This window comes from Vipera berus (genome assembly GCF_964194415.1).
Source record: "Vipera berus genome assembly, chromosome: 2".
In the NCBI taxonomy this organism is placed as follows: Eukaryota; Metazoa; Chordata; class Lepidosauria; order Squamata; family Viperidae; genus Vipera; species Vipera berus.
The window spans coordinates 104,646,075-104,665,098 of record NC_138203.1 but is presented as its reverse complement, the minus strand read 5'-3'; the positions used below and the strand labels follow the sequence as shown (position 1 = coordinate 104,665,098).

The 19,024-nt window shown below is 39.8% G+C and overlaps 1 protein-coding gene across 1 annotated transcript; it reads left to right on the top strand.

Moving 5' to 3' along the window:
* Positions 1-462: 462 nt before the first annotated feature.
* Positions 463-12,272, top strand: PIANP (PILR alpha associated neural protein; the record flags this gene model as incomplete). The annotated part of the gene is made up of 5 exons (XM_081319415.1): positions 463-479; positions 1,853-2,424; positions 2,707-2,788; positions 8,343-8,570; positions 12,227-12,272. The coding sequence occupies 5 exons, from the start codon at positions 463-465 to the stop codon at positions 12,246-12,248; spliced, it is 921 nt and encodes a 306-aa protein (XP_081175541.1). The 3' UTR covers positions 12,249-12,272.
* Between the last annotated feature and the right edge of the window lie 6,752 nt (positions 12,273-19,024).

Sequence of the window (19,024 nt, the reverse complement as noted above, 5' to 3'; positions counted from 1 at the left end):
GAGATGAAGGAGCTGAGCTATTCTCCAGAGCATCTGAGGGCAAGACAAGAAGTAACAGATAGAAACTTATCAAAGAGAGCTCCAACCTAGAATCAAGGAGAAATTTCCTGAGAGTGAGAAGAATTGATCAGTGGAACTTCAGAAATTGTGGGTGCTCCACCACTGGAGGTTTTTAAGAAGAGATTGGAAGCCACTTTTTCTGGAATGGTGTAGGGTCTTCTGCTTGATCAAGGGGTTGGACTAGCAGACCTCCAGAATCCCTTCCAACTTGGTTATACAGTTACATATTTGAGCTGCAGTCAGATACAAAGGAGGAAAGACCCATGAGAGTTCCTAAGGATCTGGAAGTGTTGGTGTAAATAACATCTAACATTCATCCTTTTTTTTTTCCCTTCTTATCCCTGGTTTTAGTGAAGAATATGAGACTCATTTACACCTGGGGAAAAAGTGTTGCCTCTAGCTATGGAAACTAGTTTCTGGTAAGTCCATAATATTATTCTAAAATATAGGATAGCAATGAAAACCAGATCAGGGCATCTAAGAGGCTGTTTTGAAAAAGCTAATCAAACAGCTGCAGGATCAGAAAGAGGTGGGATTAAACACATAGCACCAGTAACTTCAGGTGCTATAAAAAGCTACTCTGTTGCCACTAGGAATGGGTAAGGCTCGACTAAGAATTAAGAGGCTTAGGAACCAATGCTTGAATACTTTGTGCAATGTCGCGTGGTCGCACAGAGAGACGGACACTGGAGCTGGGTAGTAACTTCTTTATTGGATCAGGAATGAAGCTGGGGCAAAGGGGTTACCTGGCGTCTCTTTATACCTGCCCAGGTGAATGGCGACCAATAGATTCAAACCTGGGCTTCCCGCCAGTGCAGGTGGCCAATGGATTTAAACCCTGGCTTCCCGCCAGAGCTGACCATGCCCTGGGGCTGTCAACGACTTGCTCTATTCAGGCTTTCCGCCAAAAGCGGTTATAGCCTGGAGCTGTCCAGCCTCCTGCTGTGCTGGTATTTCCTGTGTATGCTTTAAGACAGCGTTTCCCAACCTTAGGAACTTGAAGATGCGTGGACTTCAACTCCCAGAATTTCCCAGCCAGCATAGCTGGCTGGGGAATTCTGGGAGTTGAAGTCCACGCATCTTCAAGTTCCTAAGGTTGGGAAACACTGCTTTAAGAGCATACACTACACTTTGCAGTTTCACAAAGTAAGGCTCATCCCTTTCCTCTTTCGCCCTGCAATGTATTCAGCACAGGTTCCCCATTATGCTTAGAGCAGGAGATCCTGGCTTAGTATTGATAATCCAGGATATAAGGATTTCTTCACCGAAGTGATAGTCCACTGAGAAGGGAAGAGCATATAGCCATGCTCCTTAAATAATATTCAGTGACATCACAGGTAACTGAATGCAGCCACTAGACTTCTTGGGTGGAGAAGGTCAGTCCCCGCTGAACGACATGAAATTCTAAAAAAGACTGAAAGGAGGATCTCTATACAAGAGATGAAGGGATAATTGAATCTGTGCTGGAAGGTTGCAAAAATCTTTCCTCTTCACTGTTAACCGTGCAACTCCTCCCAGGCATGGCCTTAACTGAAGAAAGTAAAATGATACTTAATTCTGGCTGAGAAACACGCTGCTGCTCCACCTTCAAGGTGAGCCTAAGGCATATTCGTGTCTGAGGCAATAAACTCACATGGAGAAATTCTCTGCTTTTCTACCTGTTAACATGCGGCCCCTCCTAGTTATCTCATGAAGCAATCAGAAGCTGAACAAAACCACTAGCTGAAACACAGCCATCTCGTAGCACAGAAAGAGGGGTGGTCTGGTGAATATCTCTCTTTCTTCTCAACAGCCAGAGGAGGGTCCCCCTGGTCTCCTGCTTCCATTTGCTGCCCTTCTGGCTACTCCTCCTCCTAGTCTCAGCATTTCCATTGGACAGCGCCTGGTCTCTTCGGACCCGTGGTCTTCTGGCAGCCCGGCCATTGTGCAGCCACCGGAGCCCCACAGCATCCAGATCTTTCTGCATCTGGGATAAGAACCTGCCCACAGAGAAAACAGGATTTCACTCTACCTCACTGCGGCTGCGCTCTATGGTTTCCAAAGGGGCTGGCCATCGCCATGCCCTACGGCTGAGGCGTCAAGCCCAAGGGATACGGCCTGCTACCCCATCTGGCTTTGAAGATGGCCCCTCCTCATCTCAGTACCCCTGGGCCATTGTTTGGGGTCCTACAGTTTCAGTTGATGAGGGAGGGGATGCCAGCTCTGCCAACCCAGGCTTCCCACTTCTGGATTATGCCTTTGTTTCATCCAATGGAATGGCAACAGCACAACCCAATTCCCACTCACTGTTACACAATGAAGGGCTCAACCTGCGACAGACCCCAGCCACTCTACCACCCTTCCTCTTTGGACCTCGGGGAGAAGGTAATCATCAGATGCTTTCCCTTATTTCTTTAGAAACTGCTTTAATGATTCTGTGTAACCAACAGCTTGAGTAACAAGCCAAAATTAGGCAGGGGCTATTTTTGTCATTGCAAAAACTGCCTTCTGTGGCTGCTAGGTTTTTGTCTCTCTGTTTATAGACATGTAGAAATCAAACTAGAAAATAGTTGACCTTCCTAAAAGGAGCTTAAAATTTAGTGCTTCTCCTCATAAAGTTAATCCCACTTCTTTTTTTTCTGACTCCGCAACCTTTGTCTGTTCCAGGTGTGGATCCCCAACTTTACGTCACCATTACAATTTCTGTCATTATCATCTTTGTTGCCATGGGAATAATACTCAAATTCTGGTGAGTAGATTCTACACAGGTGTAAAGAGTTGTTTCAGACCTTAGCTGAAATCAAAAGTAGCATTGTGAGATGTGGCAATGGTCCTGGGAATGGACTATAATTGCAGATAATGAATTCCAATGCCTTAGAGGTCATTTTTTCAATTATCCATTCATTTGTCTTGGAAGTGTATTTTGTTGCCCTAATTATCTCACAAGCAGTCAGGCTGTATGAATAAAGTTAGTGCTGTCCAGCAGGAAGCATTTTGTATATTATGAAGCCCATAATATGCCTAAGGCTGCAAATGGCAGGTCGCTGCCCTGTCAAACTAAAGGAATTATAAGTAGTTACACTAAATGCCTGGCTCTTTACTACTGTGAGTGGCGTTTAGGATGAAGAAGATTTAAAGGTCAGATCCAGCAACTTTCAAGCAATGGATGCATTCCATTTTCTTCAATTTTGTACAAATAAGCTGATTCTCTACTGAACATTTGGATCGGATCTATATCCTGTGTGGTTTTAATGTGTAGAATAAAACCCTAATAGATCTATTCTAAATATTTTGCCCAATAGATTATCAGAATTATATAATAAATGATAAAATGGTTTTATCATTACGTTGTGGTGAATGTTTAGCTTCTTTCCTCAGTTAAGAATGAATTTCAATCTCATTCGACATAATGAAAATAACCTCCTATATGTCCTACAATGTTCAGCTTAGGATGAAGACAATGCCTCTGTTCGTAATAATCCTGAGCAGTGATCCAGATTCAGAGGGCAAAATGTGATTTCGTGTGTGCATGAGCACACATGGCTAAAACTCTGGAGAGGCCCTGCCAGTCTGCATAAAGAATATTAGCTAAATGAACCTAAATAAATAAAAATCTGATTCAGTTTCATGTCAGTTTTGTTCACTTTTTAAAAGCTATAGCTAGTTTACATGTAACATTAGATCATAATGTTGAGGTTTTTCTGTTTTTGGCTTAGTGGGATGTGCAAAGCTACCCATATGGTTTAATATTATACGCAAAACAGGGTGTTTTGGTTGAAAAAAAATGTAGCTTTTTGTTACGTATTGCGAAGTAAAAAGTAAGCAGCTCACCGATATATAGGAGACACAAAACTGCAGACTGAACTGGGTGCCTTTTGGATGGATCTGCCCAGTGTTTTTTTTGTAAAAGAAAAAGGTGCCGGAACTCACACATGTCATACAACCCACCTTGCCTACCCTACAAGGTTCCATCCAAAAAAGGTGCCGGAACTCCGTTCTGAGGGTTCTATGAGAAAAAAAGCCCTGGATCTGCCATACAATTGTAAAACCAAGAGACAATTAGATTGATACTGCAGATGAATGTATAGCTTTCTTTAAATATTCGGTCTGTGCTCATATCAGATGCCCTCAAAGTATTCCCAAGGCAGTCACCATGCAAGGGGTTGATGGAGTCTTTTATTCAGTTGACATAATTCAAGCCCCACTGTAGAGAGCTTTTTTTTGCGTACAGTGATTTTATGTTTTATTTTTCCTTGTTTCAAAAGCCAAAGAACTATTTGAAGAGGTAGCTTTAAAAGTTTTGCTTCAAGCCTGTTATCTTCCCTCTGTAGAACAGAGGCAGGCAATGTTTGTGTGGCACAACATAAAATGCTTCACTGCTGGAAGCTATATTTTTTATTTTGGGTACCAAGAGAAACAAAATGTTTCTAAATAGGCAGCACCAGCATTTTTCTTTTCTTTCTGGAGTATGTTTGGTGTATTATTTTTGCAGTTTGATTGACTGTGTATTCTAAGTCTTAAGCAACATTTTAGTTCCCTTCCAGAAAAATGTGGGAAACTGTTTCAGATCTCTGCTGATTTTCAGTCTGCAATTGTATGTGGATCTGGAGGTTCCAAAAATATGCTTTTAAGGCTGTGTGTTGTAAATCATGGACTGCCCGCATGTGATCTAGTATGTATAAGAAACAAAACTGATTCTTATTTCATCCGCCCCCTTAGGATACAGGGAGAAAAGGGGAATTTGCTGTCACCTACACAATACTTAATTCATCCACTATTGGAAGAATACTTAAACCACGTAGAGCTTTGTTAACAAATTGGAGTTGAAGGGAAACAAGCAGGCCTCTTATTTTCCTAAATGTTTAGGCTGCTAACCCACATTTGTGGGACAGCAGGAATCAGAAGCAATATGTTCACACCTTGTAATCAGAGCAAGCATATAAAGTTGTGGAGGTCAGCCATGGGATGGGGGATTATGGTTACATGGGTGACCTTCCTCCTCAGTGACTAGCTTTGTCTAAGCTCATAAAGCTCAAGTAGGCATATGGGTGGGCGGGCAGCCTGGCTAGCTAACGGCGTAATTATTTTGTATGATCCTTGCCTTATTCCTTATCCTGCACCAGAATGCAAGTGTCAACACAATGCATAGTATCAGTCAGCAGCAGTTCCCAGGGAAGCAACAAAACCCTTTTGTTGCTAGCTCAGCTCCTGTTAAAATCCACCCCCACCTGCATTTCTAGAACTAATTCTAGGCCCAGAACTCTTGAAATCAGAATTAAAATTGGCAGCCTTAGCTACATTAGGCAAGGCGTAGAGGCAAACATGTTCTGGAAGCTTTGACAATTGTATTAACAATCATCTGTGTCATATGATACTAATCCAGGAGATTCTTCAGGCAATACGGTAGCCTTAAGGGTTGAAAATTTCAGAAAATGCTGCTGAGATATTGACAGCTTTTGCTTGACACATAAAAATGAAAACAAAGGATTTGTGTATATGGACGGAAGGATTTATTCAGTGGCTGTGGATCTCTCTGATGTTGGTTGCTGGTATGGAGCATGTGTTGAATAGAAGCTGCCTTTTTTTCATAGTAATTCTGAGCATACATTCTTGCTGACAGAATACAAGGATTAATTTGTAGGCTCAGCTAAAAGTAATGTTTTCTGGGATTCCTGGCAATAGAGTAACCAGGCTGTTTTAGGGATCCATATCACCTTTTTTCCCGATGGCAGCAAGCTCTAAGATAACCTCCTAATCTGTTTCCTAGGTAAGCAGGTAGATTCATGCATGTCTGCAAGATATGATACTTGCCAAGATTAGTATAGTGGTTTAAGTATTAGACTAAGAGGAAACCGAGGTTCAATTCCCCATTCAGTCCCCAAGCTGAACATCAAATTATCTTCAGTTTCAATTACATCATAGATTTTGTGAGGCTTAAACAAAGGTAGCAATCTAAAATTGAGGTAGACAAAGAGAAACTCTCTATAGGGATTTTTACATAATAAAGTCACTTGGCTATGCTTATTTTAATCCTTCTCTGACAGCAGGAAATATACAAGATATTATCCTTATGAAATAAGAGAGACTGGAGTTGGGGAATAGTGGTGTAAAGTGGTGAACCACACAATTTCCAGATGAGAGGGAAGAATAAATAATTAAGAGGTCCATGAAATAATAATGTACTTTCTACAGAGAAAGGAGCAATCTCAACTATATTACCGTTACTGTTGTCATTAAGGAAGTAGCCTGAGAGAGTTTTAGAAACACTCATATATTTTTGTTGTACAGTGTTAAACAGTGCTTTTTTTGTAAAAGAAAAAGGTGCCGGAACTCACACATGTCATACAACCCGCCTTGCCTACCCTACAAGGTTCCAACCAAAAAAAGGTGCCAGAACTCCGTTCTGAGCGTTCTATGAGAAAAAAAGCCCTGGTGTTAAAACAAAAAAAATCTTAGCCTCCCAAATGAATTTGGGAATCCCTGTTTCCACTTTTTTATGGTAAACGCACCCATTTTATTGCCTTGAGTTATGAATTCTAACATATTTATACTTCTTTAATTAGCAAAGATAAAATACAAAACAGAAAAACAGGAGAAAAACTGACAAACATCCAACACTAATAACAAAAAAGGATCTTATGTACAAAAAAGAAAAAGAAAATTGGCAGCATTAAATCTAACATTAAACATAAAAAAATCCATCCTGTCTGAATGCTGAAAGATACATCCAAAAATAATATGTTCTCCTCTCCTTATGTAACGGGTGTACAAATAATTATAAACTTTCCCATCTATATTTAACAGAAATGCTACATTAGGTACACAAATATCCCCAATGTGGAAATCTACTTATCTAACAATCAGATCAATCCAATATCGCTTCACGATCTATGTATTAAAAAATAACCAGTGAATAGGATACCCCAAATGTAAAACTAATCTTCAAATCCCTCTATTAGCCATATGTTATTGTATTTAAGATGTAAAAAACTCTTTCCAGTCTCTTATAAAGCTGTTCAGTCCACTGTTTTTAATTAAGGCAGTTAATTTTGCCATCTCTGCTATTTCAGTCAATTTTAAAATCCACTCAACAGCCAGCCTCGCCTTTTCTTTCCAATGTTTAGCATATACAACCCTCGCAGTGGTCACCATATAAAGAAATATCGTCGCAAACTGTTTTTCCAATTGGTTTGTCCATAATACCTAAAAGAAAAGCAGGAACCACTGTTTCCATGTTCTAAATTGCTACGCTTATAAATTGCTGTTGCTAGTGAAACTTATTTGCTTTTCTGTTCCAAATATGTAAAGTGCTATACATCTCAATAAAAACCAATCAACTATATAAATAAAACTAACAAAATTAACGAAAACAAGAGTTAAAAAATAAAACCCAGGTAAAGCTCTCTCAAATGCCTGAGCTTTAATGAAAAATATTTTTAAACGATAGATATGTAGAAAAGAACCAGACCAACTCTTTTAATTGTTATATTCCAAATTCTGGTCACGGATAAAAGGAACCTAGAATACAGATAGTCCTCGACTTATGATCACAACTGAGTCCAAAATTTCAGATGCTAAATGAGACAGTTGTTAAATGAGTTTTGCCCCATTTTACGACTTTTCTTGCAACAGTTATTAAGTGAATCACTACAGTTAAGTTAGCAACATGGTTGTTAAGTGAATCTGGCTTCCCCATTGCCTTTGCTTGTCAGAAGATCACAAAAGGTAATCACGTGACCCTGGGTTACGGCAACAATCATAAACATGAGCCTATTGCCAAGCGTCTGAATTTTGATCATGAGACCATGGGGATGCTGCAACCGTCATAAGTGTGAAAAACGGTCATAAGTCATTTTCTTCAGTGCCATTGTAGCTTTGAACAGTCACTCAACAAACTATTTAAGTCGAGGACTACCCGTATAGCCATTTTCTGTTGAGCTTGGCCCACACATCATGGGGTGCATTTCATAGGCACAGTTCCTATAGATGCCCATTAAACTTCCACAAACAATAGCCAGGAATGTAAAACTCTGAGAGGTTTGCGTATTGATGCATTCAAAAAGAGGACAGGTTCTCTGTCAGCTATAGAGCAAATGGGCTTTTTTATTTTCCCAGTAATTAAAATAATAGTTTGAATGCTGGGAAATACAGTGTTCTTGCAAAAGATCTAATATGTGGAAGGAAGACAATGGAATGCCTTTCTAAAATTAAGCAATGAATCACACACACACACACACACACACACATCAGAACTTATCTGTACTTGCTGCTTTGATGATAACCCCCTTCTCCACCTACTTTAGCTGGGACCGGAATCAAAAGCGCCGTCGCCATTCTAGTCAGCAAAGTGAATTGCAGCAGCAGGAGAGCCAGCAGCCTTTAACAGATCTGTCACCTGCCACGGTCAGCATCCTGGGACCCTACAGCGATTCACAGGTTCCTACACCAGAGATGGTGGAAAGTGGACAAGTACTGGAAGGCTTGGAGAAGCTGGACAGTCTCGGAAAGTCCAGTGCCTTCCAGCTCAACAGGTAAGTAACAGCGTGGACAATAATTGGATGTTGCTTTTGGCAAAAGAAGAGGGGGGAAACAAGTAAAAATCAGAACAAAAAAAAAGTATGTGAGCAGCTGATTTTGTATGCAGGGCTAATGAACCTCTATTTGAGCCACATGTCAAAATAGATTCTACATTTTGGTGCTGGATTTGTTTCCCCTTAAGGTTTATGCTCTAGGGCAGGGGTAGGCAACCTCGGCTCTTTTATGACTCATGGACTTCAACTCCCAGAATTCCTGAGTCAGCTGACTCAGGAATTCTGGGAGTTGAAGTCCATGAGTCATAAAAGAGCCGAGGTTACCTACCCTTGCTCTAGGGCAGGGGTAGGCAACCTTGGCTCTTTTATGACGTGGACTTCAACTCCCAGAATTCCTGAGCCAGCCATGCTGAGGGGAAAGGGAGAGTTTCCAAGCTGAGCCATGCTGGCTCAGGAATTCTGGGAGTTGAAGTCCATGAGTCATAAAAGAGCCAAGGTTGCCTACCCCTGCTCTAGGGGCTTTCTCAGACACGATGCTTGGAAGAAACCAATGGAAAAGGGACAGTTTGACTTTCTAAAATTTTGTCCGTTTTATAACACACAGTTCTAAAGACTATAAATGGGAATATAACAACTGTTTCATTCTATTTGTTTCAAAGTACATAACCATTTTTATCTATTTTTATTCTCCCCCCCCCCGCCCCCGAGCTTTTGTTCCTTGGAAGATATGCAGTTCCCCTTTTCAGTACACATTCCTCTGTGCTACGGCTTTTTTCAAGGCGTGTGAAAAGTGATCAGTAATAAAAATTCTTCCTCTGTTCCATGATCTTAAACATTTTTTAAATTTTACAGAGACATCTCTGTGGTAGCAGTATTTGTGTTCAGAACGTAATAAAAAAAAAGACCAGGAGTAATATTCCTACAGCAGGATTTTTCAAACTCTTTTAGGCGGTGGAAAGTGTTAGTTAAGAAAAGAAAGAAAACCTTGCTCAAAAGGCAACAGTCTATTGATGGATAATTGGCTGTGCTTGAGTGATTTCTTTTTTCCTTTAGTGTCTCACAGAACCCTGAGGTTGAAAAACTATGCCCTAGAGAGGACAAGATGTAGATTGAGAGCTTCAGTTGTTTAATCTGTACGTACTATGCTTTGTCACTGTGTTCCGGTTCCATTTTAGTTATAAAGCATTAGCAAATATCCCTTCAAGAATTAATGGCACTGGGGAGAGGGGAGGTTGACTTTCTGTTTTTTGTCTTTGTATAGCTTTAGGTTCTGTAGGTATAAACCAAAAATAGGGATAGAAAGACTTCAGAAACCTCAAGGAAAATAATTGAAAAGCAATTGATTGATTATGTGCCATCAAGTTGCTGCTGACTCTTAGCAGCCATATAGATTTTCTTCATGAGGATCTATCCCTCACTTAGCCTTTCAGCTCTTTCAACAGTGCACTCACTGTTGCTGTAACTGAGCCTGCACACATGCAGGATGATGGTCCTTTTCTTCTCTGTATTTCCACTTTTCACGGGGTGCTGAAATAATTCATCACTGCAACAGGCTTGGGATAGGCCATGTCCCTGGATATTTGATGAACTATAGTTCCCAGTACCATAAGAAAGGCTGAGCGCCAAAGAATTGAGGCCTTTGAACTATGGTGCTGGAGAAGACTCCTGCGAGTCCCTTGGACTGCAAGGCGATCAAACCGGTCAGTCCTAGAGGAGATCAACCCTGACTGCTCTTTAGAAGGCCAGATCCTGAAGCTAAAACTCAAATACTTTGGCCACCTAATGAGAAGGACGGACTCACTGGAGAAGAGCCTAATGCTGGGAAAGATTGAGGGCAATAGAAGAAGGGGACGACAGAGAATGAGGTGGCTGGATGGAGTCACTGAAGCAGTAGGCGTGAGCTTAAACGGGCTCCAGAAGATGGTAGAGGACAGGAAGGCCTGGAGGAACATTGTCCATAGGGTCGCGATGGGTCGGACACGACTTCGCAACTAACAACAACACCCTCAAGATGCTGGAAGTTGCAGGTCCCATTGTCGGTATAAGAAAAGTAGTAGTCTTATGTTACTGCTTTTAAAAACGATCCTCACTAGAAGGAGTAACAAAAATAAATCCTTAAAAACAATTATGACCTTTACAAATAATGGAAGAGAAATCTCGCTACTTTTCATTATTCATATCACGAGCAGAGTCCAATACGCCAGGCAAGACCACAGAGGTAGCAAGAATTACATTACTTGACTGCATCCCCCCCCCCACCCCAGTATAATAGTATATAAACAGAATGCATTGGTTTCTGGATAATGGGTTGGGTTCTCTAAACCAAATAATAGATTAACTGCCACCATGCAAATATGTGGTAACAACATTACTTAGACCTCTAACACGTATCGGGCTAAAAGTGGCTGAAGGTGAATACTACCAATACTGTAATACATTTGACAACTTATGTGGGGATCTTGGTTCCTTATATAGTAAATATATAACAGCAGCTGGATATCCATCAAAAATTAGTTGATCAGCAAGAATCAAATATTAATACAGGTGGACCTCGACTTACAGCCATTTGTGTAATGACCATTTGAAGTTACAGTGGCCCTGGAAAAAGTGACTCCTGAGTGTTTTTCACACAACCATGCAGCAGCGTCCCTGTGGCCACATGATCAAAATTCAGACACTTGACAAATGGCATGTATTTATGACGTTTGCAGTGTCCCGGGGTCCACGTGATCACATTTTGTGATCTTCTGACAAGCAAAGTCATTGGGGAAGCCAGATTCACTTAACAACTGTGGCAAAGAAAGGTCGTAAAATGGGGCAAAATTCACTTAACAGCTATTTTGCTTTCCAATGGAAAATGTTGGGATCAGTTGTGGTCAAGAGTCGAGACTACCTGTAGAGTTACAACTTAAAGGCAGATACCCATAGTATGAGAGAGGATTTTTGATAAAAGGATTTTTTCTGACCACCCATTTCTATTTTACTGTTTTGTTTTGATTTTTTTCCACCCTTGGTATCTCAGAAGTCATTTCTCTAACCAGGATATTCCATTCCTTGTTATTGTCATCAGCCGCTCCATCTTGATGCCCTGGATGGTGCGTGCTGGGTTCTTTGGGAAGGTGCCGGAACTCACACATGTCATACAACCCGCCTTGCCTACCCTACAAGGTTCCATCCAAAAAAGGTGCCGGAACTCCGTTCTGAGCGTTCTATGAGAAAAAAAGCCCTGGATGGGAGTAACATGAATAGAAAGGACCGTGCCTACTCTCCACAAGGCTCTTCTCTTCTTGTCCCATGGGTAGTTTTATATCCTTCTTCTTTCTAAAGATTCCTATAGGAGCTTCCTCCCACAAATGGAAGACAAGAGATGCAGCAATAAGAGAGCATGAACAGAATGTGGATAATGTAAATTTATTTAAATGTAACAGTTGATGGAAATACTTTCAACTTTCCTAAAATTTATCATTTTGGCATAGTGCAATGACTTACTCTTTATAGAGAACTAAGGAGGTTTTAGTAATAATCCCATCTGGGCTATGATAGCATTGCAAGAAAGCAGATAAAGCCACACTATTCATACCATCTAAGTACTGGGAATACTTTTTATTTATGTCTCTAATTTTCTCCCACTCCGTTTCTACTTCTGTCTCCCCCAGGATTCCACTGGTGAACTTGTGACTGAATGCACTAGAAGGAATAAGGCTTGATGTCCTTGTAATGAGCTCAAATGCTGAATCTTCAAGGGAGTCCCACAGAAGCGGCAGCCCTTTCTTTAGTCCCATCCTCCTGCAATGCCACTTCTGGTGCAATGGAAGAGTTATTGTGGATCCCTTTGTGTCACCTCCTTCCATCATCACTGCGGACCCAACTAAGAGCTCAGGTTCAACCTGCCAGGCTGGGCTTTCAGGAGCCCCATGGTGCACGGTGATTAGGGCAGTGTCATGCCAGCAAAGCCCGGGGAAGGAACAAGCGGATGAAAGTGACTAGTATGATAATAATTTTAACACGTCTCCCTTGTATCTCGACACAAACAGTTGCATACAGATATTTATTAGTAAGCATGCTTGATTCCAAGAGGCAGGATGCTGTGTGTCTTCCCTCCCTTCCCAACTTTTGTTCTCTTCTTCTTTGTGGGATCTGATGGGTCTTCCAAAAGGGCAGTTCTTAGTATCATTTGGGGTGGGGGGATGATGCGGTTCTTCTTGGGTTGTGGGAATCAACATACTATACAGAAAGTAAAAGTAAGATTAAGGAGAACTAGATACAAAGAGTCAGTAACAAACAGCATACCAGGCTCAATTTCCTAGGGTGGTTTTCAAATTAACCTTTTCTCTAGAAATGCTATCCCTTGTTCATCTTTTTAAAATTGTGTTCTAGTATCATACTGAACCTAGGAGCTGGTTAATCCAAATGAGCCACTTTCCTTTGAAAACCATTGCTTGTTTATAGTTAACCGATACAGAACAAAAACCTCTGCCCAGAGATAATCAGTGAACATGGTCGTAAACAAACAAGCCAATGGCTATTTCAATGAAACAATTGCAAAAAGACTATACTGTCTAGTGATGACAGGCTAACCATAACTGAAGCTTTGATAGGGTCTTCTACTTCCCATTAAATATTTCCTGGCTGCAGGTGCAGTATGCTTGATTGCTTCATAATGAGAATGAATGGGAGATAAGTGAAAAGCTATTAATGGCCCTCTGAATAGCTTCTCTTCAACCCAATGCAGCCTTTGTTTTGACAGCAGAACAAAAATGCATTGGAGGGGTTCGTTAGTTGCTTTTTTTGTGTCTTAAAAATATTGTGGAATTATGTCCCTTCCCTCTGTGGCAGAAAACTAACTATTGAGGAATTAAAAGAGGAAATTGTTTGTTTATATTGCTAGGAACTTTCACTAAACAGAACCTTTTTGTGCATAAACATGATAAGTTTTTCTTGATAGCAGCAAGTGTTGTTCCTTTTGTGTATGTAAAATCTCTGATTAATTAAATTTACTGCCAACTGCAGAAAGGTAATTCCTTAGCACCACTAATGCACTGTAGTATGTAGGCAACCCATACCATCTGTCTATTCTTGAATTTTTAAGCACATTACTTGCGATAGCTATGGTGCCAAGAAGGTATTCCTTTTATGTCCCCCTTCATTTGTCCTTCTATAGCACTTCATTCTAGTTCTGATTTCCCCACTACAATGATTGGATGAGACTTACCTGTCCTGATGCCCCCAATGAAAACTTTGGTTTGCAATTAAGTGTGGCCTCCAAAAGCATTGTAGTCAGTGCCAAATGCATTTCTTCTAGGAAGGGATTCCAAAATTGAGGCATCACTGCTGACGGTGCTAGCTAGTGTATATAGTGTGCATTGTGCCCTTCCAAGTAGGGAAGTAGTAGAGATAGAGTTTCAGGTGGAGATTTGAAGATGAGCAACCCAAAGATTGTAAACCATAGGTAGCCACCGGAGCCCCTTGAATTTGCATTGCTAAACATTTCAGGCCTAACCTTAGGCTCATAATCAAGCCTTCTGGGGTCTGCTTTTGTTTTAAAGCATGGACCAGCTACCTGGGCAGTCTGACTCTTCTTAGGGTATAAAGCTACTTTCTTGCAATTCCAGCATCATTATCCCTGAGTGTTCCATATTTTCTGCAGCGGATTCTCTAGCTTAGAATAAATACTAAAGGTATATGTTTACAGTTTTGAACAGTATCTGCAGAACTGTGTTGTATAAGCGGGACAAAACCAAAATCTGCTTTTTTGAAATACGGGCATCTGTTCCAAAGCCCCAAGGAAGCACTTACTTGTTCTTTTTATTACTTCAGTTTCTGACAAGCACAACTTCTTTATCAAAGGCTCCTCTGGTAATTATATCTGAGCTTCCAACGTAAAGCCGTTTTTCTGTGATAAATCCACAAGGGGCAGATTCCTTTTTATCCATCTTCCCAGATACTAGATTGCATAGTTATGAGATACTCTGTGCAAACATTTGTTATGTTTATATCTTGCTCTTTCCCAAGGAAACGCACTGAATGAGTAGGTGCCACCCTGTCAATTTTAGACTCACAACTCTTCTGTGAGGTGAGAAAGAGAAAGTGGCCCACATTTATCTGAATGGAATCAGAGATTTGAAGCCAGCCTGAATGGAAATCTGAAACTAGCCAGGTATTTGGGGTTTAACTGGCCCTCTTAAGTTCTGGAGAAAAATGCATGAGTAACATTTCATATTTCAAGTCACTTCTATCCTATGAACACTCAGAATTAAATTTCATTGCTGCATTTAGAATTCCACTCTTAGAATCACCAAATAGTCAAAGGAGTATAGGGATCCTGTACTATTGAAAATGAGGGATGGGAAGAGGGAGCTGTTGTCATTTTATTTTCATTGAGGAAGAAATAAAGGAAACTTCCCATTGTTATTTGTATTTATCCCTCTCCTTTGTTTGTAGTATACTTAATAACAATTAAAATGTTTTCATTATTTCACCTGCTTAAGGATACGATACACAGGAAATTATTTTAAAGTGTCACTTATTTAAGTATGGAGTTACATCTATTTTTAAATTAAGAATTAATTGCCATAATAATGCCAGCATAAATTTCTTATTCAAGTGAAATAACTTTATAGTTTATTTTTATGTAGTAATATGAAGTTAGTAATCCCTTCTGCTTGTTTGGGGCAAAGGGATCATCATCTAGTTAGTTAAGAACTATAAAGCTCTATATTTTATTAATTATTAATTATAGCACAGAGTTAGAATGTGACTACCAAGATTCCTAGTGGAAACCACAGACCACCCAGGCATGCTTATTAACCAATAAATAAATAACCAACCCCCACCATAACTGTATCCTCTTTGCCTGGGTTTGAAATGCCAAAATCAGTCAACTGAGCTCTTTTCAGCTTGTTTATAAATGTCATATTTTAATGTGTGTACACAAAGCTGCTTTTATTTTAGCAATGCATAAGCCCTAATCTACCATCTTCACCAAAATTAAAGAGAAGTTGGAATGGATGGTACTATAGCATGTATAGTAAAACAAGAAAAAGACATGAGGCAGAAATATTATTAAGATTGCCCATCTCTGGAAGTAAAGAAAAAATTATGTCAATATAAACCTTGGGAGGGAAGGTGAAAAACTGGTTAGGTGCTTAACTACTTAGATGTTTCCCTTTTCTATCCCTGTTATTCTCTTCCCTTGGTACGTGTTTGAAGAAGATGAGGACTCTTCCTCAACAAAATTGTGTTCTCTAACCTTTAAAAATATTAATCCTCATGCTGTTAAAACAGAGTGATGTCAGCAAGTCTGACTAAAGATGTTTTAGCAAATGAAATGAAAAATGCAAAAATCTTCAGCATGGGATTCAGTTGATGGGTAATCCACCAGAGACTTTTCTTCTACATGCTTCATTGTAATTAAGGGCATTTCTGTGTTTACTGTTTGAGCTGTTCCTGTCCTTTGCTCATGCCTGCTTGACACTAAGCCAGCTTAAAAAGGCCTGGCCAACATATAACTGTATACTGTATTTGTTTCTAAGGGCTTTTTGACTACAGTGGGTATAGCTGTTTTGAACAGAACTGGTTCAAAATTCAATGTGTTTTACAGTTATATTTTTTTCTTTCCAAAATTCCTTTCTCGCGCTTTGCTTTACTTTCTTGGGTAATAATTGGAATTCCACTGATTCTCCAGTCAGCTGAGATAGAAGAATTTTATCCCCACCTTCCAAGCAGCTCATAGCTTAAAATAGCTCAACTGTTACTTTTAAGACATTAAACACAATCCATGTTAGCATTTGATAGGTTACTTATATGGGAAAAAAGAGATGGAACAGCTGCAAAGATCATAGCCAAGTTGTTCTAAAATTATTTCTCCCAGCAAGAATAGGAGGAGGTAGCACTGGAAACTGTTGGGTAGGCAAAGCAGAGATGCCGCCAAAGGAAGCAGGCAGGGTAAAGCAAAACTGAAAACTGAGGTAGGTGAGATGGAGGAGAAGCCATGTCGTGGACAGCAGCCAGCATTCATCTATTCCTGGTTTGGATACATACTTTATTTTGGCACATGGCAAAGCTATGCACAAACCCTAGATTTGCTGCTCCAAGGTTTTCCAGGTGAAAGGGGTGGTTGAAGCCCCTGGTTGGACGGTCTCATCTCCTCTTCATTGGGGTTCCTCCTGCCCTTGCCTTGACCCAGCTAAACCAGGGGAGCAGAAAGAGACTTCTCCTTCCATAGTTTGTACTTGGAATGGGACAGGTAAAGAGTTTTTTTCACCTAATAGGAGGAAAAAGAAGCCAACGATGATTACTTTGACAGGTTATGCTGAGGTCTAATAGGTCTGGTCATGAGAGAATGGCTCTGCCATAAGCATACACACTGTAGACAGTTCTGCCTCCGTGACAGTATGTACAGCTCCATAAAAATCTTCTTTAACTTCACTGCATTGGAATCCTTAGAGTCTTCTGTGTCATCATTTATTTTTGTTGGCCTCTGCATCAGTGATAGTACATTAAATGCTGTTAATTGTAAATGCATAACTACAGAGAGCTTCCCAATGGGGGTGTTTACACTGCAGAATGAATGTACTTTCTATCCCTGCTACATGTAATCAGATTTCTTTGTCGGGTGCTAATTCTCTTGTTGGCCATATTGCAGACATGAAAGCTGTAATGGTAGCATCAGGCAAATATCAACTGGGACCCAAACAACCCATGAAACAAAAGCCACTTGTGTTTATATTTTCCAAGAAAAAGCTATGACACTGTAATAGTTTTCCTATTTGTTTTCATGTCAATATCTTTTTTTAATATATTAATTTATCCTTACAAGTATAAGCAACTCAGTAACGTAACACCTTCTCTTAAAATACAAGACATGATGTCTTCTTCCCATAGCCCATCTCTTATATATATAAACAAATTCATAAAATGTTTTAATTTCAGTCCTGATGTCAACAAAAGTCCATTAAAATCTATTTTAGCTTTGATGAAATAAACTGACTTTATATTCCTTTTTCTCACCTCCAGCCATTTTCATCTTTAGTCCCTTCAAAAAATTGATTCCTTTTCATTTTTTTCTCTGTCGCTTGTCACAAAATTGTTCAAAGCTTTAACAAACCTCTTTTGTAAATCTAATGTAGGAAAATTATCCAGGTCACCCTTTTGATTTGTTATTTATGTATCTGTTTTAGTTATTAAGGCATCAGCTGATTTCTTTAGTATGTCCAGTGTAACATCTTTTTTCATGTCATTCTTCTAGCTTGTCATTTTTAAATCCACTTTGAAATCGGTCTCAATCATGCCATAATGCTTGTTCCTGTTCTGTATCATCTTCTAAACACTATCTACAGAGACAGACCTTCTTAAAATTATCTTGTGTCCATAGTTCAAAAATATCCTTCAATAGATTCAGGGTTAAAATTCTTTATTTCATTTTGTATTAGTAAGTTGAGTTTGAGTGTTCATTTTCAATTGTAAACCCTGACTTCTTTCTTGTTCCCTCCAGTGCCCAATTTTTAAAGTCTATCCTATTTTTTTAAAGAATTCAAAATAAAAGCACTTTCTAAAGGAAGGATTCTTTTTATTTCATTCCAAAATCTTATTTCAGTTTTATCTGGTGCCTCAGACTGCTTGTAACTTTCAAAGTTTTAATCACCTCTTTGCTGTTCATCCCATTAAAAAGGCCTTTAAACTGTATTTAAAATTTATTCTGCTAAGTATTGAGGGAAACTCAGCCAGTACTATAAAACATGTAGATCAAAAGAGCCTAAGAGCTGCAAAGCAATTAAGAAGCAATGTCTGAAAGTGATTAGAAAAGGACGTATACAAACTTAGTGTTTCAAAGGCGCTGACTGTGATTTGAGCAAGATGGCTATTTCCTCATCTCCCAGAGTACTAAATGCACTGGCTCCACTGTCTTGCAGTCTCCTTGTGGAGGGCAACTGGCTGGAGCACTTGTGGGTGATCTCAGTTGCTCTCCTTATCCACAGAGGAATTATGAAGAGCTGGTTGACTTGCCAGCTCTTTCTTCCACTGTGGCCATCAGCTCTGCTTTTTGCAAGGCTGTCTTCAGTTTGCCTTTTTTTTCCCCTTGGAAGTCCCCAATAATTGTTTTTTTTTATTTATATATGTACTAGGTCTAAATCTGCATCACTGAATAATGATTCAGTTTAACCAAGAGAAGAAGCCAAAGAGCCCATGGATTCCAATTACTCATTTCTATGCTGCCCTTCCCAATAAATATCTTCAAAAATGATAAAATAATAAAGTTTTGTTCCACTCCGACTCTGTCCCAATTGCATCTGCAGTTTTAACTTCATCTTATACCTCCCTCATGGTAAATGATCAGTCATTCCGGCCATGGCAAACTTTCCATTGTTGGGGAAGAGATTGATTGCAGGTTGTTCCTTGTATCAACTTAAAGGGCTATCCTTGGGCCAACAGAAAATTATAATGGCATAACGTTT